The sequence below is a fragment of the Macaca thibetana genome, chromosome 16 (genome assembly GCF_024542745.1).
Source record: "Macaca thibetana thibetana isolate TM-01 chromosome 16, ASM2454274v1, whole genome shotgun sequence".
NCBI lineage: Eukaryota > Metazoa > Chordata > Mammalia > Primates > Cercopithecidae > Macaca > Macaca thibetana.
The window spans coordinates 44,341,419-44,362,625 of record NC_065593.1 but is presented as its reverse complement, the minus strand read 5'-3'; the positions used below and the strand labels follow the sequence as shown (position 1 = coordinate 44,362,625).

Below are 21,207 nucleotides of genomic sequence, written 5' to 3'. Positions count from 1 at the left end.
GGCTGCAGTGGTGGCCAGAATTAGATATCTTTAAAGAATTTTAAATACAATAAACACTTCATATTATTCGCCTTGTTACACTCAGTGCAATTCTCAAGTCTATAAGAGGTATGTGCTTAATATTTCCTACTGTGTAGGAGAATTTGCAGTCAGCCATAGGTATGTAGGAATAGTCACTCACTGGCTGATACATTTAAAGCAGCAGTGTGAATAGCAAGGACAGACACCTTCAGTTTGTGAAATCAAAGAACTGATGCACTATATAGAATGAATTTGGGTTTTTTAAGAACTATTAAAAGTTAGGTACTGTAAGTGTTCTTAAAACCTGTAAACTTCATTCTGTGGGCTAGTGGCGTGGGACAAAATATTCCTAATGAAAGGAAGTACCAATTAGTTTATTTGTTGATGGCATTCCTCTTTTGGGAAAGCAATGTAAGATTATATCTGTGTGTGTCATTCACACGTAGGGAAGCATACACAGGCACATGGCTTTAAGAACCACACTGATGCCTTGATAATTAAAAAGAATACAAGCATTCCATATACACATGTTAATTAGCAGTTAGTGACTGGGCCAACACTTTCTCATAAAAATTGGCCTTTTACATGTTGTCTAATTATCATTTTTCCCCAAATTTTGCGTTGTAGGACTACTGTTCGAAGATTTTTGGAAGAATACTGAGAACGGCATAAAGTGAAGATCGACATTTAAAAAATGAGGTGAAAGAAAGCTATAGTGGCATAGAAAAAGTATAAAGCTCAGTTAGTTTTTTTATTATTATTATTATTAAAAGTTAATTCAGGACTGATGTGACCTACCAGATTTCAGAACATGTGTTAATAGTATATATGCCACTGAAAACTTAGGTCCTGTATCATACTTTTTTCTTTAAGACTTTTTAAGAAATATTACTTAAACATGTGGCTTGCTCAGTGTTTAATTGCAAGTTTTCATTCTTGGACTTTGAGAACAGGATTAAACGTTAGTATTCGTGTGAATCAGACTAAGTGGGATTTCATTTTTACAACTCTGCTCTACTTAGCCTTTGGATTTAGAAGTAAAAATAAAGTATATCTGACTTTCTGTTACAAAGTTGATTGTCTCTGTCATTGAAAGGTTTTAGTATTAATCTTTTTCTAATAAAGTTATTGACTCTGAACTAGTCCCCTGTTTTAAATACAAGAGTTACACTATCACTAGAGGTGTTGGTGTACAGTTTTATCTAATTTGTTCTGTTTAAGACTAATTTTTATAGAGTTTCTAATGTTTTAAATAATGGTGCTTCAATTTTAGGTGGTTATGAATAAATTTGAATTTTGCTTTTAATAGCAAAGATGTACAGTGAACTAGAATATATTTTTACATCCCTGAGAAATTCCTTTAGTAGAAAATTCCAAGTATCCTTCTGACAAGCACTCTTTAGCTAGCTAGCTATGAAATAATGATGTAGAAAAGCTTTCAAGTGCTAGTTTTTGTTAAGTCCTGTATCAAGATTTCTTCTCACCCGGTCGTGTCAGTTTATAAATGTACTTGTGTATAGGGTGTGTAGTATATATGGCAAGGGTTCCCCCCCCGCCCCAAATGATTATTTTTGTGTCACATCTAGGAAAACTGGCAGCATGTTTCTATCTATAGCCAGCTTCTTCAACTGTATAAAAGTATTCTCTCCAGCTACGTATATACACACGCACATATATATCATAGCAATTCCTTGTGGTTTATAACTTTCAAATACTGCTATCAGTTTATAGGTAAAGAAACTGAGTGTGTTAAATGATTTGCCCAGGGAGGGTCTTGTGGCTTCATGTTTATGGATTTGCTAGGTCTCTGTCTCATGGTCCACTGCCTAACTGTTAAGACAGTGTGTTGATTCTAATAGGCATGATGAATTGTTAAAAGAATTTACTAAAATCTCTTCCACCAAACTTTGAAAAATAATGAAGCCCCCACTTTAGAGGCTCTGTTGGAAACAATGCTGTGGAGACAGATCCCTCCTGGCTCCCTAGCTGATCTTGGAGATGCAGCAGTAGATGAGTGGGTTATCTCTGAATTTGTAAGAGATGATTCCCATGAGGATTAAGATAAAATGGGAAGTAAAATCTAACAAACACAAAGATAGCTCCCAGGCACTGCTTTGTGTAGTTTGACAAGATTGTGGTTGTAGTAGCAAAGGACTTAAAATGATAGTTTTTAAACCATATTCTGTCCCTAAGTATTAAAAAATCTAGGAAGTTATTAAAATACAAGATTTGTTCTGCTCTGTCTCCTCTAGAATCAACATCTAACTTAAATGAAGTATAATCAATGAGCTCATATGAAAAGGCTTCCTCTATGGACGCTTAGATCTATTATAACTATTGAAGTTACCTGGGATTTGGGGGCGGTGGGAGGAGGACCTGCCTCCTCAGGGCAGCTATGACTAAGGCCTGGCTTTAGTATGGAGAGAGACCTAGAAGTTGAATTTTATACCCAAAATTGATGTGGCTGAAGAGGAACTGATTCTTGGTAACCTCATAAGAATCCAGTATTGAGACCAGTTCAGTAGAAGAAACAAACATTTCTGCCTTGCAGACCAAAAAGTTATTAGTTGGGGAATATATATTTTCTCTTTGGAAAGTCTTTAAGGGGAGCAAACCAGTTTTAATCAGATTGCTTGGGAAGTTTGAAATCTGCAATCAGTTGGTCTTAAAAAAAAAACCAACAACTTTATTTTGGAAATTTAAAGACATGCACAAAAGAGGAACAATATCATTAACCTCTATTAACTCATCACCAACAAGACTCATGACCACTCTTATACTTCATGAGTGATTGTATTTGTATCCACTGTCCCCTATTATTTTTGAGCAAGTCTCAGACACACCATTTAATCTGTAAATAATTCAACATGTAACTCTAAAAGACAAAGACCTCTTAAATAACAGTTTATTAGTATAAAACAAATTGGGTAAACTTTTGTCAGTCATCAAACTATATAGCACTGGTCCAATAGTTTAATTTCCATTGAGCCTTTCAAGAGCACCGACCAGTCTGCTGTTCAAGACATCCTCTCCTCTGGAATGTAGAGATGATACATATCATGCTTCTTTTTGTTAAAACACTTTTTTTCCCCTTCAAACACAGTCCAGTCATTTTTCAGTTTGGGTTGAAACATCCTTCTTGTTTTCTTGATCTTGAGCTTATAATAACCTAGTCATACTGCTCAGCTCAGATATTTTTACCCCCTCTCCTTAGGCATTCTGGTTCCTTAAATATAGTTAGTGTCACAGAGGATAATCAACCTTATTTCCGAGGTCTGAGAACACTTGGACCACATTGGTTGAGCTCAGCCACCTTCTGATTGAAGTTTTCAGAGTTGTAAGAACTGAACATTTTTATGGCGGAAGTTCTCTGAGCCCTCATCCATTCTGTTTTTAAAAATGCATTGCCGATGGGCTATGTGAATATGTTTTTAAACATGTTATGTGCATGAAACAAAACACCTGAAGTTATTATTATGTATACAATTCTGTGGGATGGGACTTCATTCAGGGTTAGTTTTCAAGTTTGATTTCCTGAGGGATTTTTTAGTTGTTTGTGAAAGAACCCCAGGTCTACTTTTGAAATTTTGTATTATAATTGTAATGTTGCCCATGGTTAAAAAAAAAAAGTGTTTAGTGATCTGTCTCCTATTACTCCTCTCCCTCTGTTTTTCCTCTGCAGGAGCTTGCTGCTGTTAACAGTTATTCTTCCAAGTAGTTTCTTTGTGGGGAGATGGGAGGTGGGAGAAAATATAAACATTTATGTATAGATCTTTCAAAATATATGACGGTATACACATATCTTCTGAGTCTTGCTGTTTTTACCTGGTAATATTTAGAAACATTTATTTTGAGATAAAGGAGACAGCACTTTTAAGTTGAACCTGTAGTTTTAAAAAGTACATTTCAAGTAAGCCAAAGCAGAGAAGTAAATGTATTTTTCATTGTTGTATCAGAATTTTGAATTTACTATTTTAAAAATTCAAGAGTTTTGTAGCTGATCTATTTCCTCCCCTCAGCCATCCCAAATAGGTCATTTGTCAACAGATTTAAGAATGTTTAGGAACAACAACTTTGGGAAACGGGAAACAATTTGGCATAAGTGGGTGTGCCATAACCTCTCATAGCCATTCACTCTCGGATACATACCCTAGAGAAACTCTCACACATGTGTACCAGGGGATGGATTTAAGCATTGCGTGTAATAGGAAGAAAAGAAGAAAAAACCTGGGAAGACCCTGAGTGTCCACCAACAGTGCGTTGGATAAATACTGTGGGTATATTCCAACAGTGGAATTCCACAGAAGTGAAACTGAACTGCAGCTCTGTATGTGAACATGGACAAAACTCAACAACAGAAGGATCAAAAAAAGCAAGTCAGAAGAAGACATCACTGTGGTTCCATTTCGATGAAAGTCAAAAACAGGCTGTCAAATACATGATAAAAGGAAACGATTAAGACAACATTTAATGTTAGCCGTTCTGACGGAGGGACAGGTGATCGTGAGGGCAGAGAGGGGTCTTCAGAGGAACTGGCGAGGGTCTGTTTCCGAAGCCCTGTGGGCATTTTCTTTTTTAAGCTGTATGTTTATGTGCTTTTGTATGTACGATATTTCTTAATAAAATTTAAAAAGAATGGGAAAATGTCTTGGCGCAGGTAGTTACTAATATATATAAGCTGTAGTGTATTTCATAAAACTAACCATCAGTGAGTGACAAATTTAAAGATACTGTTTCTTGAGTGCCCAATTTAAGGTTTTATTTTGTTTGAGACAGGGTCTCTCTCTTGTCACCCAGGCTGGAGTGCGGTGGCACGAGCTCAGCTCACTGCAACCTCTGCCTCCAGGGTTCAAGCCATTCTCATGCCTCAGCCTGCCAAGTAGCTGGGATTGATTACAGGTGCGTGCAACCACACCTGGCTCTTTTTTTTGTATTTTCAGTAGAGACAGGGTTTCACCATGTTGTCCAGGCTGGTCTCAAACTCCTGACCTCAAATGATCAGGCCCACCCCGGCCTCCCAAAGTGCTGGGATTACAGGTATGAGCCACTGTGCCCAGTCTTCAGATTGAGGTCTTAATTGTAGTTCTTAAAAAGCTAGAAATGGCGACAAGAGCAAGACTCCGTCTCAAAAAATAAAAGCTAGAAACGAGACCTAAATGTATGTTTTCTGTGTGATACCTTATTTTCATCTTAACATAATTTCTACTTGTCTGCCAGCCAGGGAGCTGATGCTTTTGTTTTCCTGTCTAAGCAGCTTCCAAAGAAGCTTTTCTCAGATTTATGCCATTCTGCGAAGGAAAACTGCTGGACTGTGCTGTACTCCTTTCCCTGGCCCAAGTTAGATTGTCATTTCAGAGAGGCTGCTGCTTTGGCCTTGTTCTAATTTTAGTAGGGGTACCGTGAACACAAAAATGTTTACTCTTTAAAACGAGGAAAGTGATGGAAATTTGAATTGCACTTGCAGATTCACAAGGCTCATATAACTAAGGCCCTACGTCAGTTCACACTAGCCCTGTTACCCCTCAACTATGCCCCAGGTAAAACTTGGATCCCCTCAGTATGAGCATAGGGCTTGGTTGTGAGTTCGTCCAACACACATCCCTGAGTGTTCCTATGTGCTGTGGAGTAACTGATACCTTTGGATACACCAAGGTGCAGCTTCAGCCCCCTCCACTATGGAATCTGTCCTCACTACAGCAGTGGCACCCTCAGGGCCGTGCCTTGTACGTAGGACTTCTGAAAGGGGAGTGGAAAGGGGTAGGGCTGTGAGTTACTAATCACCCTATTAAAAGTGCACAGAGGTTATGAACAACTAAGAATTCTAGGTCATTTCATATTTCAACCTAAATGGTTCTGGGACTTATCAGGATGGCATTTTGGTAAGGCCATTTTAAAAATTGGTGGAATTGGCCGGGTGCGGTGGCTCACGCTTGTAATCCCAGCACTTTGGGAGGCTGAGGTGGGTGGATCACGAAGTCAGGAGTTCAAGACCAGTCTGGTCAACATAGTGGAACCCCATCTCTACTGAAAATACAAAAAAAAAAAAAAAAAATTACTGGGCATGGTGGTGGGCCCCTGTAGTCCCAGCTGCTTGGGAGACAGGCAGGAGAATCACTTGAACCCAGGAGGCAGAGGTTGCAGTGAGCCAAGATTGCGCCACTGCACTCCAGCCTTGGTGACACAGTAAGACTCTGTCTCTAAATAAATAAATAAAATAAAATCAGTGGAATTGCACCTTACTCAGGGATTAGTTTTTTATAATCAATGCATGAGGTGAAGACTAATCAAATTACTCTTGAAGCTTTTCAAATTTTGTTTTACTGATAATCTGCAGCCTTAAGACTTACTTGTGTTATAGAAAATGAGTTTTGGCCGGGCGTGTTGGCTCACACCTGTAATTTCAGCACTTTGGGAAACTGAAGCAGGCACATCACATGAAGCCAGGAGTTCGAGACTAGCCTGGCCAACATGACAAAACTGTCAAAATTTTTTTTAAAACATTAGCTGGGCATGGTGATGCATGCCTGTAATCCCATCTACTTGGGTGGCTGAGGCATGAGAATCACTTGAACCTGCGAGACAGGTTGCACAGTGAGCCGAGATCATGCCGCCGCACTCCAGCCTGGGTGACAGTGATACGCGCCCCCAAAGTTTTTTGTATTTTTTTCTTTTAAGAGATAGGGTCTTGCTACGTTGCTTAGGCTAAACTCGAACTCCTGGGATTACAGGCGTGAGCCACTGTGCCTGGCCTCAAAGTTAAAAAAAAAATGCAGTTTAGAAGCTGAGCTGCACTCTGCTGAAGTGCTTCTGTCACCTTGTTCCTGGAGGCCACAAATAATGAGCAAGTTGCAGATGGTCTCAAATGACATTTTCTGAATGAAACAGGACACGCTTATTATTATTGGAACCATTTTTCTCTGTTTTGAACAGTTGGGTAAGATAAATTTTGATGTGCTGCCTATGTGTCCACTGCCCTTCATCAAAGTTGAACTACTGAGAAATTGGAGTTGAAGGAACAGTGGCTGACGGCATGTGCTGGGATGCAAGTAAGACATTACGCTTTGGCCATAAGGAGTTTTGGTATTTTATGTATACCTCTCCCACAAGGATTAGAGATGACTTCGTGGTCTAGGAGGAACAGGTATGTAAAGTGACAGTGTGGTGTGTGTGAGTAAAAGTGGGTAGATAGGGTCAAGCCATTGCATGAGCCTGTACAAGGTGCAAGCAGAGTTATTAACTAGAATTTGGCAAGGAAGCTGACCTGGAAGGATCCTAGGGAGTATGTTAGGGAGGAACATAGCATGGGATGTGATGACAGCTCACTTTAGACGTATGTGAGGGCACCAGCTGGTGTTTCAGTTTATTTAACAGACCAGTGGTGTGGGCTGTGCCTCGCCTACTCTGTAAGTGGTATGTTAAAAATGGCCTCAAAGGTGTTAATCGTTATTGGTTGGGCATAGTGGCCATGTCTGTAATCCTAGCACTCTGGGAGGCCAAGGTGGGAGGATCACTTGAGCCCAGGAGTTCCAGACCAGCCTGGCCAACATAGTGAGATATTGTCCTTTTTTTGTTTTTTGAAACGGAGACTCACTCTGTCTCCCAGGCTGGAGTGCAGGCTCATTACAACCTCTATTTTGCAGGTTCAAGCGATTCTCTTGCCTCAGCCTCCTGAGTAACTAGAATTACAGATGTGAGCCACTGTGCCTGGCCAAGACCTCGTCTTAAAAAGTAAAGTTTAAAACATATTTGGACAGATGCGGTGGCTCACACCTGTAATCCCAGCACTTTAGGAGGCCGAGGCGGGCAGATCACTTGAGGTGAAGAGTTCGAGACCAACCTGGCCAACATGGCAAAACCTCGTCTCTACTAAAAATACCAAAGTTAGCCAGGCATTGTGGAGCATGCCTGTAATCCCAGCCACTTGGGAGGCTGAGGCAGGAGAATTGCTTGAAACCGGGAGGTGGAGATTGCAGTGAGCCAAGATCGTGCCATTGCACTCCAGCCTGGGTGACAGTGAGACTCCATCTCAAAAAAAAAAAGGCATTATTTCTCAACTCAGAAATCATGCCATTTTGTAGATGAATTTAAAAAGGTGTAAACAGGAAGTGATAGTATGGGACACGTTTAAAAATGAGGACAATTGGCTGGGCACAGTGGCTTACACCTGTAATCCCAGCACTTTGGGAGGCCAAGAGATCACTTGGGGTCAGTTCGAGGCCATCCTGGCCAACATGGTGAAACCCCATCTCCACTAAAAATACAAAAATTAGCCGGGTGTGGTGGCACATGCCTATAGTCCCAGCAATTCAGGAGGCTGAGGCAGGAGAATCACTTGAACCAAGGAGGCAGAGGTTGCAGTGAGCCGAGATCACGCCACTGCACTCCAGCCTGGATGACAGAGCAAGACTCTTGTCTCAAAAAAAAAAAAGTAAAAAAGTTAGTGGGGCCTGAGCACAGTGGCTCACACTTGTAATCCCAGTACTTTGGGAGGCTGAGGCGGGTGGATCACCTTAGGTCAGGAGTTCAAGACCAGCCTGGGCAACATGGTGAAACCCCATCTCTGCTAAAAATACAAAAATTAGCCGGGCATGGTGGTTCATGCCTATAATTCCAGCTACTTGGGAGGCTGAGGCACGAGAATCGCTTGAACCCAGGAGGCAGAGGTTGCAGTGAGCCAAGATCATGCCATTACACTTCAGGCTGGGCAACAGAGTGAAACTCTCTCTGTCTTTAAAAAAAAAAAAAAAAAGGAACACTAATAGAACTTGTGTTGCCAAGTGGGTCCTGGCTTTCCCAGCACCATCAGCTCACCCTGCCCATGTGGGTTCACGTGAAGAGACCCTGGCCATTTGTCCTGACTGAATCTCATAAAGCACACCTATACTCATCAGGATTGGGGCACAACTCTACAAAATAAACTGCCCTTGTTGTAAATATCATACCTTGCGATGTTTTTTATAGCTGTTTGTCAAAACCCTGAACTTAACTCTTCTCCTAGCCCAGAGAAATTGGAGATGAGGAAACAATAATTTCTCACAGTTCAAACATGAAGTTAGGCAAATTGGTATATGCATCCAGACTTCATTATTTATGAAATAATGATTTCAGTTTTTGATTCCTAGGATCGATTAATCATTTATTTATTTATTTATTTCAAAAGAGTGTTGCTCTGTTGCCAGGCTGGAGTGCAGTGGTGCAGTCTCAGCTCACTGCAACCTCTGCCTCCTGGGTTCAGGCGATTCTCCTGCCTCAGCTTCCCATGTAGCTGGGACTACAGGTGTATGCCACCACACCTAGCTAATTTTTGTATTTTTTTTAGTAGAGACGGGGTTTCACTATATTGTTGGCCAGGCTGGTCTAGAACTCCTGACCTCAGGTGATCTGCCCACCTTGGCTTCCTAAAGTGCTGAGATTACAGGCATGAGCCACCACGCTCGGCCATTCCTGGGATTATTTAATAAGTCATTTTTGCAGCTTTGCTATTATAGCAGGGCCTTTCTGTCAGAGATGGTATATATTCTGTCAATCCAGAGCTTCCATTTTTCATTAAAATGAGTTCCACTTCCTGAGAGTCCTGCAGTCTTCGAATGTCGTTATCCTTAATGTGGAAAAGAAATTATATCATACTTAATAAATTTGAATGTAATAGAAAGACTTAATATTAATATTGTTCAGCATCTCAGGTTCTGAACCCATATTTTTTTTTTCTTTTGAGACGGAGTCTTGCTCTTGTCACCCAGGCTGGAGTGCAATGATGCAATCTCAGCTCACTGCAACCTCTGCCTCCTGGGTTCAAGTGATTCTCCTGCCTCACTTGCTCACTGCAACCTCAGCCTCCTGAGTAGCTGAGATTCAGACACACGCCATCATGCCCAGCTAATTTTTGTATTTTTAGTAGGGAGGTTTCACCATGTTGGCCAGGCTGATCTTGAACTCCTGATTTCAGGTGATCTGCCCACCTCGGCCTCCCAAAATGCTGGGATTACAGGTGTGAGCCACTGCGCCTGGTCACTATAAGACAGTTCTGGTGTTTTGGTTTTTTTGTTTTTTGTTGTTTTTGAGACAGGGTCTTGCTCTGTCACCCAGCCTGGAGTGTAGTGGCACAGTCACAGCTCATTGCAGCTCCAACCTCCTGGGCTCAAGCAGTCCTTCCACTTCCACTGCAGCCTCCCAAGTCTACCACACCCAGCTAATTTTTGTATTCTTTTTGTAGAGACAGGGTTTCACCATGTTGCCCAGGCTGGTCTCAAATTCCTGAGCTCAAGCAATCCACCCACCTCAGCCTCCCAAAGTGATGGGATTACAAGCATGAGACACCACACCCAGCAGATTTTTATTGTTAAGGTATCTGGAAGGCATGATCATCCCTTGACATGTTTACAAGGAATATACACTATCAGCCAAGACGCCAGTAAGAATTGCCAAAGGCACAGCAGCTCACCGCCTGTTATCCCAGTACTTAGGAGGGTGAGACCAGGGGTTTGAGAACAGACTGGGCAATATAGCAAGACCCATTTCTAAAAAAAAAAAAAAAAAATTAACAGAGCGTGGTTGTGTGTCCCTGTAGTACCAGCTACTCTGGAGGCTAAGATGGGAGGATTACTTGAGCCGAGGATTTTGAGGCTGCAGTGAGCTATGATCATGCCATTGCGTTCCATTGTGGGTGGCAGAGTGAGACCCTGTCTCAAAAAAATAAAAAACAAAAAAATTGCCAAAGGAATTTTGAAAGCTTTAAAGAAAAATTTTCAAAGAAATAAGATTTCCTTTCCAAAATTAAAAATTAAGATCTGTATTTTGAATCTGGGAAATATATAAAAATGCAAAACAATTTTTGTTTGCTAATATTTCAAATGCTTAGCAAACCCACGCTTTGCTAAGCAAACAAGGACGGGTTTGTGTTTTCTTTCCTGAGGACTATGTCATTTTATGTTAACCAGTCAGTTTTGCAGAGATCGGTAGGGCCAAAAGCACTGAACTAAAGTCTTAAATTGGGGAGTCACTTGTCATTCAGAGGTTTGTTTTTTTTTGAGACAGAGTCTAGCTCTGTCACCAGGCTGGAGTGCAGTGGTGCTATCTCGGCTTACTCACCGCAACCTCCGCCTCGTGAGTTCAAGCAATTCTCCTGCCTCAGCCTCCTGAGTAGCTGTGATTACAGGCACCCACTGCCATGCCCAGCTAATTTTTGTACTTTTAGTAGAGACGGGGTTTCACCATGTTGGCCAGGATGGTCTCCATCTCCTGACCTTGTGATCCCCCCACCTCGGCTTCCCAAAGTGCTGGGATTGTACTGGCGTGAGCCACTGTGACCGGACCATTCAGAGGTTTTCAAAAGGTTTATGGATTAGATGTGCAAATCTTAAAAGCGCGGGATTGAAAATGACCTAGCTACCATGTTTGGTTATTCTGCAGCCAGGATTTCTGGTGTCATGAAATGCAAAAGTGTAAACGATTGGCTCCGAGAACATGATGTCACCCACTGTGATTCTGCATTTAGAAACTCTTAACCCTTACCTTTCTGAGCAGTGTGTTTGGTAGCTTTCTGATCTTCTCCACTTGTTCTGGGTTAATCCCCAGTTCACAGCAACTCACTTTTAGTAGGTTTTGGTAACTCAGTTCTTGCCTCTTCAGTTCAATTTCAATGAAGTCATTTTCTTTGGGGTTCTGAATTCTGACTTTAAGCACAAGCTCTAAATCACCCATAAATTCAAATACAATTTGTAAAGGAAACAAAATACCTGTTAGAGATTTTCATAGCTATTATTATGGCATAAATAATCCTAAAAACTGAATGTTAAGTAGACATGGAGCTTTCACGGGCACATACACACTTTGCATTAGCTGAGGCTTCTTTTCTTGGAGTGTTGGGCAAGCTCCAGGATGTATGCCCCCATTATATCCACTGAAAACAGAAAGCTTGCAGCTTTAAGCCAGCCAAGGATTTAAAATATGCAATGGATATTTAAACACATCACCCTTGGGCAATACATAGCAGGCGCCCATACCTTATCTGGTAAGCTTCAGGGAAATGTATAGCCCTGGGGGCCCTGGTGTCCTTAAAGAAGCTACTGTGCAGAGGAGCAAATAGCTCTTGAGATTCCTACCCACCACCCCCACTCCTCCAGAAATAGGATAATTCTAGCATCTTTTAGGACAGTGGCATTGTATTCCAACTTAACTGTCCTGAGAAGATACAGTATGAACTAAAAGTCCAAATGGAAACCAGAATGTCAGTTTGGCTTTGCTACATGGTCACGTAGGGGCTGAGTCTTCACCTAGACAGATGTCGTTGGGTTTCCTGTTATCACTTGGATCCATTGGCAAGTGTGGATCTGTGCCTTGTTGTTTATATTCACTGGCGAAAGAATCAGGAGAGAGCTGAGAAGGAGCAGTACCTCACCAGTTGGCTGTCCGCCAGACAAAGGACAAGGATGCCCCACTTCCATTTCCTGCCCTGCAGCTTATCCTCCCCTTCTCAAGGGAAAAGGCAAGTCAGGAAAAGGGCAGTAATGACTTTCAGTCTTGAAGAGTAATTTTCTTTAATCACCACCCAAATCATGAAAAGGAGCTGAGACAGTATTTTTAAATGGTGCGTAATCTGGGGAAGAAATATTTATAATCTCTGTGCTTAGCTCAAGTTTTTACTTAAATATTTTTGGCACAGAGTGCTTTATGTCTTCAGTTCTCTAGCAGAGATACACAGTGAGGAGGGTGCCTTTATAAGGAGAAATTTTCTCACCCAGAGGGAAGGGAAAGGAGTGAATATTTAAAGTGCTTTGCATATGCCAGGCCTTTTGCGTACTTCTTTCTTTCTTACAATATCCACTGAACATGTTGAAAGCCTGCTTTGCACCAGGCACTGGGCTAAGGCCTGGGGAAATAATATTCAAAAATCCCAATGTCTCTGTCCTGGAGTTTGCAGGTTAGGACAAGAGACAGATGTTAATAAATGGGAAATCACAGTTGTGGGGGGCATGATGAATGTGCAATACACAATACTTTGAAAGCATGTTAGGGGTCAAGGGAGGCCTCCGTGAAGGTTGATTATTGGAGCTGACATCTGAAGGATGAATAGGCTTAACTAGATCCAGAGGGCAGAGGAGGTGAAGAGCTTTTCACAGGACCCTGTGGAGAGTTCAGGATGGCTGCAGGGCAGAGAGCATAGGGGGACTGAGTGTCAGACAGGCTGGCAGGGGCCAGTTAGTCCAATTGTCACATGAGATAAGATACGCAATAAGGTAAAATATACCCTGGATTTTGGAGGCAATAAAAAATTTTCATACTTATATGTTGATATAATGATTTGTATATAGTGGGTGAAGTATATTATTAAAATTAGTTTCACCTGTTTTTACTTTTTAAAACGTGGCTACTAGCAATTTTAAATTACATATGTGACTTGCGTTACATTTCTATTGGGCAGCATTGGTCTAGACGAAAGGTTTTGGTCTTTGTCTTAAAACACCACCAGGCCATTCTAGTTTTTAGCAGAGAGCTGTCATAATCAGACTTGAATTCTGGAAAAGAGAAAATCCTCACTGTCCGCAAAAGAATCTTGTGGGGTATGGACATTATTATTTTCATTTTCAGACAGGAAAATTGAGGCTGAAAGGGGAAGTAATTTCTTCAGGTTGGTAAATGGCCAGACATGGATGTGACCAGGGCCAACTACATAATTTGCAGAGCCGAGTGCAAAAGGAAAATGAAGAGGAAACCAATTTCCCCTTCTCACAGCCGCTGCTGCAACCCAGGGCAAATGGGTGACGCCCAAGGTATTGCGACCTCCCCACTGGAACGCGCCAACTAGCTGGATGGGGGTGGGTGAGTGTGTCCAGGGCTGCCTGCCACTCCTCAACTTCTGATCCTTGTTTTGCCTGGGCAAAGGTGACAGCGGAATGAGGGACTCTGGCAGAGGGTTACAGCAGTGGTGGGGCTGGTCTGGGTGTGGAGACCATACGCATGAGCTGAGGCTCCAACTCCCAACCCTGGCACATGCTCCATTGTCCCATCTGACTCCACTCACAAAACACGTTCAAGGCTAAAATTATGATACATTTCAAGTCAACAACCACAGAATGTTGAACCCCAAGCCAGGGCCTTTCTGAATGCAAGGCCCTGGGCAACTGCACTGATTATAGCCTTATGAAGTCAGCCCTGTTTGTGCCACCCTGCCAAATGCCTCCAAGGAGATGAGACGCTCCTGCCCAACTCAGCCCCTTCCCAGAACAGGAATAATGTCCCCTCCCCTAGTGAGCGGGGATCTGCAGTCTTCTCTTTGCCTTTCAGTGCTGGACCCTGGAGGTGGCTCAGGGCTGTGGCCCCTTCTCAGGCAGCCCCTGTAGCAGCTGGGCTGCAGCCCACCTGCCAGTACCTGACCTGATACCGATACCTGATACAGATACCAGTACCTGACCTGAAACAAGGCCTTCCTGCCTCACTGCTAACTCACCCAACACACAGCCCAAGAACTTTCCCTGCCCCCTCCACTAGGTTTGAAAGCATTTTATTCTGTGATCAGTGTCCAGCTCTGTGAATGGACAGGGTCTCATAGAGGTCACAAAGCATGCCCTTTGCACTCAGGCAGATTTGGGTGTGAATTCCTCTGCCACTTGGCAAATTTGATACCTTGGGCAAGTTATATACCCTCTCTGATCTGAAAATGGGGTTAACCATCCTACCTCACCAGATTGTAAGAAGTCGATGACAAAGTACACAGAAGGTACAACTTCCTAGCAGTGGTAAGCACCAGTAATTGCCGGCTGCTATTATTATTTATTGTAGCTATAGACACTTGCTTCCTTCTGAAAGGACATTTGGTCTAGTTGCTCTGCTTTTCACTACCCCACTGGCAGAGTGGGGGAGGACACGGGGCACTGCTGGAAACAGCCTCACCCCTGTCCCAGCCTTCCCCAGCCCCCTGCCCCATCCTCCTTGAGGACCATGTTGGGAACAGGACTCCCAGACTCACCTGCTGGCTTCTCCCCGATATCCTGTTCCGGTTCAGCCATGAGTCACCTCAGTAGTCCGTCAGATGTGCAGCCCCTCTCGCATTTATGCACAAGCTCCCAACCAAATAAAAAGCACTTTCTACAGCCTCAGCACACCTGTCTGCAAGGCAACAACAGTGTGTTCTTGCCAGCCCAGTGAGATAGCGCAGGGCCATTTTTATTTTATAGACAGGGAAAAGGAGGCTCCAGTGTGTGGCATGATTTGCACAGGGTGAGGCCAGTGAAGGAAGGTACTGAAGTTCAAGGCTCCAGACTCCCTTCTTAGGCTGTCTCCACTGGAAGATGGTGCAAACCAGTAGTACCCACCCAAGGGAATGGTGCCCTTCAGAGGGGAGGCCTGAGAGGCACAGCAGGCACCCAGCCAGACCCGAGAAGGGGGCCAGCACCTCCTTGGAAAAGGTTGGTAGCTTCTTCATCAGGGGTAAGAAAAACCAAACACTTTGTTTCTTGGTTTGAATGGAATCTTCCTCCCCATTTCACTGTCTTTTCTCCCAGCCCCTTCCTCAGCAGCTGTGCATGACAAGAAAGAAGCAGAAAGACCCTTCCTTACCTGGGAAAATGACCTTGTTGATGATCCTGGATCCCCTGATTCTAGACATCAAAATGGAGGAGGCAGAGGCTGGAGCAGGAGGTTCAGTGAAGAATGGGTGGGGCTGGTCAAAGTCCCCAGTGAGGCTGCTGCCTCAAAGGCAGCCTGAAGACAGGAGGAGGTGCACAGATAGGAACCCAGATGTTCGGGTGACACTCACATTTCATTTAACCCTCCAATGACAAAAGACGGGCAAACAGACGGGGCATCAGGGTGGGCCTCAGCAGCAAAAAACTAGAGGGAGCTGGCTGGGCGTGGTGGCTCACGCCAGTAATCCTAGCACTTTGGGAGGCTGAGGTGGGTGGATTGCTGGAACTCAGGAGTTCGAGACTAGCCTGGGCAACTCGGTGAAACCCCGTCTCTACTAAAATACAAAAAATTAGCTGGGCGTGGTGGCGTGCGCCTATAATCCCAGCTACTCAGGAGGCTGAGACAGAAGAATCACTTGAACCTGGGAGGCAGATGTTGCAGTGAGCCGAGATCGCACTATTGCACTCCAGTCTTGGCGACAGAGCAAGACTCCATCTCAAAATAAATAAAAAAATAAATAAAATAAAAAAAACACCAAAAAAAACCCCCAAACAACAACAAAACAAAACAAAACAAAAAAAGCCGGAGGCAGCTATGGAGATCGTAGCCCACTGGCTCTCAAACGTGGTGTGCATTGAAGTCACCTGGGAAGCTTTAAAAACTGTGGATGCCCAGGTCCCACCCTATAAAGAGTCTGATTTAGTTGGTCTGGATGCAATCAGAGCCCCAGAACATTCAAAAGGTTCCCAGCTGATTTCAATGTGCAGCCAAGACTGTGAACCACTGATTTGGCCAAACTGCTTAAAGGAGCAAACAGGGAAACTGAGGCCTTAGGAAGTGAAATGTTTACCACTAGTCACGTGGCCAGTCAGGCACAGGCCTGGCACCGGACCTGGGTCACCTGGCTGCTAGGCTGACGCTGTCTTCCCAGAACGCTGGTGTGTCTTTCTGCAAGAACAGGGGAAGGGTGGGGTGGGGCAATGGAGAGGCGGAAGTAGCAGGGATCCCCTGGCCCGGACTCTGAGAAAATGCACTTTGGCCAGCCTGGCTGCCAGGGTGTGGTCAGCCATAAAAAAGGCATCCTGGGCCTCCTCCCCTGAGTGGGTGTGGCTACAGGTGCAGGGAAACTGTAGATGAAAAGGTCTGGCACTTGAGGGGAAGCCTCAGTTCATTCTCACTTTGCTCACCTGTTCAGTCCATTCATTCACTCACTCCCTGTTCACTGATTCACTCATTCACTCACATGTTCACTCAACAACACTCATTTTTTTCTTATTTAGGGGAACACACTTTCTTCTTTTAATTTATTTTAGTTTTTGAGAAGGAGTTTCGCTCTTGTTGCCCGGGCTGGAGTGCAATGACGGGATCTCAGCTCACTGCAACCTCCATCTCCCAGGTTCAAGCAATTCTCCTGCCTCCGCCTCCCTATAAATAGCTGGGATTACAGGTGTGTGCCACCGTGCCCAGCTAATTTTTGTTTTTTTTTTTTAGTAGAGATGGGGTTTTGCTATGTTGGCCAGGCTGGTCTTGAACTCCTGACCGCAGGTGATCCACCTGCCTCAGCCTCCTCAAGTGCTGGGATTACAGGTGTGAGCCACCGTGCCTGGCCTTTTAATGAATTTTAATGTTTAAAATTAAAGTATTACATGTTTTAGTTAAAAAAAAAATCTACTGGTACTAAAAATCAAGGTCGATTAGGAAGGAAGAAAGCAAAGTGTGTTGGGGGGACAATCAACTGCCACACAGGCCTTGTCATGTGACTTGTTCCATTCATTATGCTGGGCATTTAGTGGGCCCTTTTACCCATGTATTAGTTTTGCGTGTGTGTGAGCCTGTGAGAGGCAGCTTTTAATTCTGATATAATTTCAAACTTACAGAAAGTCGTGCCGGGAGTAGTGGCTCATGCCAAGGTGAGAGGATTGCTTGAGCCCAGGAGTTCGAGACCAGCCTGGCCAACATGGTGATACTCCATCTCTACAAAGAATAAAAAAAAGAAAGAGCTTTTCTTCTCATCCATTCATTCATTTATTATCATTGTGAACTCATGGATTCTTATTTTATTCAGTGGGTCATAATCCATCACTATCATGATCTATTTTGATGCTTTAATCATCCCAGCGTTGTCCAGCATTCTGTCCTAACAGCTGTTTCCCATATCCTTTGACATATCCCCATTATTTTGTGAGCACTTTCTTTTTTTATTTTATTTTTTAGTCAGAGTCTTGCTCTGTTGCCCAGGCTGGAGTGCTGTGGTGCGATCTCAGCTCACCACAACCTCCGTCCGCCTCCTAGGTTCAAGCAATTCTCCTGGCTCAGCCTCCCGAGTAGCTGGGACTACAGGCATGCACCACCAGGGCCGGGTAATATATTTTGGTGTTTTTAGTAGAGAGGGAGTTTCACCATGTTCGTCAGGCTGGTCTCAAAATCCTGACCTCAAATGATCTGCCCTCCTTGGCCTCCTAACGTGTTGGGATTACAGGCGTGAGCCCCTGCACTCGGCCTGTGAGCGCTTTCTTATTTCCTGGCACATCAAGACGTTCTGGGTTCCATTGTACTTTCCCTGCCCCAGCCCTGCAATCAGGCCTTTCTTCAAGGAGCCAGGTTCTTTTCCATGAGGCACAGGTGTGATCATTCCCATGGAGATGTCAGTGTTTCTAGGCTGTTCCCGTGTGCAGAGCTAGGAGCACACATGCACACGTGCACATACGCACATAAACACATAAACGCATAAACGCGTGCATCTATTTCTGTATATAGATATATGTTTTAAAATCAATCTAATTTATTTAGTTTCCTCTTTTATGTGTGTGTGTGTATTTAAGAGAACAACTTCATATTTCCATTTCCATTCCAACACCGAAGGGTTCTCCCTTGCTGGCTTGCTTGCCTTCTTTTCTTCCTCCCCCTTTCTCTTTCTTTCTATTTTAAACAGCAGAAATTTATTCTCTCACAGTTGTAGAGGCCAGAAACCCAAGATCAAGATGTTGGCAGGGTTGATTCCTTCTGGAGGCTCTGAGAAAGAATCTGTTTCATGCCGCTCTCCTGTTCTGGTGGTTGCCAAAATCCTTGGTGTTACTGGCCTAGCTGTCTCCAGTTTCATATTGAAACTCTCTTCTCCCAAGGGTGAAATCTGGCTCCTAACGTCTTTGATACATTTACTCCTTTGCTCAGTCCAATACACAGAAAGTTTCAAAGAAGAATTGTTCATTTGAAATATATTTAGGTTCATTGTTTCTGTTTGTATATGAGGAATTTTCCCAGTTGATTTTATTTATTTATTTATTTATTATTTAAGGCAGAATCTTATTCTGTTGCTCAGGCTAGAGTGCAGTGACGTGATCTCAGCTCACTATAACCTCCGCCTCCTGGGCTTAAGCAACTCTCGTGCTTCAGCCTCCTGAGTAGGCTGCACCACCATGCCCGGCTAATTTTTGTGTTTTTTGTACAGACAGGGTTTTGCCATGTTGACCAGGCTGGTCTCGAACTCCAGGTCTCAAGCAATCTGCCTGCCTCGGTCTCCCAAAGTGCTGGGATTACAGACATGAGCCACTGTGCCTGGTCAATTTATTATTTCTTGAACATATTAATCATTAAATGGTTCTGTAGGTAGAGTCAAAACATTGATATTTTAAAAAGTGTCGTTTTACTTTTTTATCCCTTCCATTTCATCCCCATCTATTTATCCCCTGTAGGAAACTAATCTCACTCGTTTCTGACTTATCCTTTTTATGTTTCTTTTTGCAAAATTAAATAGATACGTTTTTGGCCGGGCGTGGTGGCTCACGCCTGTAATCCCAGCACTTTGGGAGGCCGAGGCGTGTAGATCACGAGGTCAGGAGTTCGAGACCAGCCTGGGCAAGATGGTGAAACCCCAGCTCTACTAAAAATACAAAAATTAGCCAGGCGCAGTGGCGGGCACCTCCCAGCTGCTTGGGAGGCTAAGGCAGGAGAATCACTTGAACCCTGGAAGCGGAGGTTGTGGTGAGCTGAGGTCACGCCACTGCACTCTAGCCTGGGTGACAGAGCAAGGCTCTGTATCAAAACAAAAACAAAAACAAAAACAAAAACAGTTTTTTTCTTATTCCTTTCTTACACAAAAGATGCTACATATAGTCTTTTCTACTTTGCCTTTTTTTCACAAAATAATATATCCTGGAAATCATTTCATATCAGTTCATAGAGACCTTTCTCACTTCTCTCATCCAATAGTGTGGCTATTCTGTAGTTTATTCAACAAATAGCCTATGTATAGGGATTTAGTATGTTTCTGATATTTTGCAATTACAAACAATGCTGCAATCAATACTCTTGTGTCTATGTATTTTGTATTGTGTATCTTCTGGGTAAGTCCCTAGAAGTGGGATTGGTGAGTCAAAAAGCACAAGGCTGGGTGTGGTGGCTCACACCTGTAATCCCAGCACTTTGGAAGGCCAAGGTGGGGGGGATCCCTTGAGGTCAGGAGTTCAAGACCAGTCTGGCCAACATGGTGAAACCCCATCTCTACTATAAATACAAAAATCAGCCCGGCATGGTAGCAGGCACCTGTAATCCCAGCTGCTCGGGAAGCTGAGGCAGGAGAATCGCCTGAACCTGGGAGGCAGAGGTTGCAGTGAGCCAAGATAGAGCCACTGCATTCCAGCCTTGGCAACAGAGCAAGACTCCATCTCGAAAAAAAAAAAAACAAAAAAAAACAAAAAAACAGGCCGGGCGCGGTGGCTCAAGCCTGTAATCCCAGCACTTTGGGAGGCCAAGATGGGCGGATCACAAGGTCAGGAGATCGAGACCATCCTGGCTAACATGGTGAAACCCCGTCTCTACTAAAAATACAAAAAACTAGCCGGGCGAGGTGGCGGGCGCCTGTAGTCCCAGCTACTCGGGAGGCTGAGGCAGGAGAATGGCGTAAACCCGGGAAGCGGAGCTTGCAGTGAGCTGAGATCCAGCCACTGCACTCCAGCCTGGGCGACAGAGCGAGACTCCGTCTCAAAACAAACAAACAAACAAACAAACAAAAACAAAAACAAAAAACAAAAAACAGTAAGCACATAGGTAGTTTTGTTAGACATTAAAAATTTTTCCTTCATGAAGTTTAACCATTCTGCATTCCCACTAGGCATGTGTGAGAGTGCCTGTTTCCCCAGAGCCTCACCAACAGTGAGTTGTCAAGATTTGTATTTTTTGCCAATCAGATGGTAAGAGATAGTATGTAAAATGTGGATTTGATTATTATCCAGGTGTGGTGAGACCAACAGATCCGGGGATGACTGGTAATGAAAAGATAAGTTTGTTGCTCGCAGTTCCAAGAGGAGGGGGCACACCGGGGCATGCAGGGCTACATGGCAAACACCAGGGTTGGTCAGAAGGCAGAGGGAGTGAGGAGAAACTGGGCAAAAGCCTGTCTTTCCTAGGAAGGAGATGGGTGAGGCAGGATAAGCAGATTTAGGATTGGTTAGTTTGAATAATTTCAATGGGCTCTGGGGTACAGGGGCTGTCCTAGTTGTTTGGTACTTAGCCGCGCAGTGATGAGGGAAGGTGAATGGTGGTTTGGGGTGTAGCAGTCTTGTG

The 21,207-nt window shown here is 43.6% G+C and overlaps 4 protein-coding genes across 11 annotated transcripts in view; 2 read left to right on the top strand and 2 right to left on the bottom strand.

Moving 5' to 3' along the window:
- Positions 1 to 1,089, top strand: part of LUC7L3 (LUC7 like 3 pre-mRNA splicing factor) — a 31,330-nt gene extending 30,241 nt beyond the window's left edge. For 6 of the 7 annotated variants that reach the window (XM_050765079.1, XM_050765080.1, XM_050765081.1 and 3 more), the window contains one exon: positions 1 to 1,089. This exon is cut by the window's left edge. The gene's annotated coding sequence lies outside the window, so the exon portion shown is untranslated. The other variant, XM_050765083.1, reaches the window with a different exon arrangement.
- Positions 1 to 21,207, top strand: part of LOC126939627 (nucleoside diphosphate kinase A) — a 446,836-nt gene that overhangs the window by 35,301 nt on the left and 390,328 nt on the right. The gene's annotated exons all lie outside the window — the stretch shown is intronic.
- MRPL27 (mitochondrial ribosomal protein L27) overlaps positions 1 to 21,207 on the bottom strand; it is a 464,439-nt gene that overhangs the window by 376,785 nt on the left and 66,447 nt on the right. The window lies entirely within an intron of this gene.
- Positions 9,150 to 15,822, bottom strand: ANKRD40CL (ANKRD40 C-terminal like). Of its 2 annotated transcripts, none has more exons than XM_050765146.1 (4): positions 15,577 to 15,822; positions 14,987 to 15,126; positions 11,533 to 11,693; positions 9,150 to 9,619 (listed from the first exon to the last, which is right to left on the bottom strand). In XM_050765146.1, the coding sequence occupies exons 2-4, from the start codon at positions 15,024 to 15,026 to the stop codon at positions 9,476 to 9,478; spliced, it is 345 nt and encodes a 114-aa protein (XP_050621103.1). In that variant the 5' UTR covers positions 15,027 to 15,126; positions 15,577 to 15,822; the 3' UTR covers positions 9,150 to 9,475. The 2 variants fall into 2 exon arrangements, with proteins under 2 accessions (XP_050621103.1, XP_050621102.1); XM_050765145.1 differs by lacking the exon at positions 15,577 to 15,822 and adding an exon at positions 12,294 to 12,373 and having other exon boundaries at positions 9,310 to 9,619; positions 14,983 to 15,527.

Excerpts from the sequence above, each read along its gene's own strand:
- ANKRD40CL (XM_050765145.1), bottom strand. The coding sequence starts at position 15,026 with ATGGCTGAACCGGAACAGGATATCGGGGAGAAGCCAGCAGGTGA. Across the intron at positions 12,374-14,982 it reads GGGGAGAAGCCAGCAGGTGA|TGAATATAAACAACAAGGCA; the intron begins GTCTGGGAGTCC and ends TTCTTTCGCCAG. Across the intron at positions 9,620-11,532 it reads CAAACACACTGCTCAGAAAG|GATAACGACATTCGAAGACT; the intron begins GTAAGGGTTAAG and ends TTCCACATTAAG.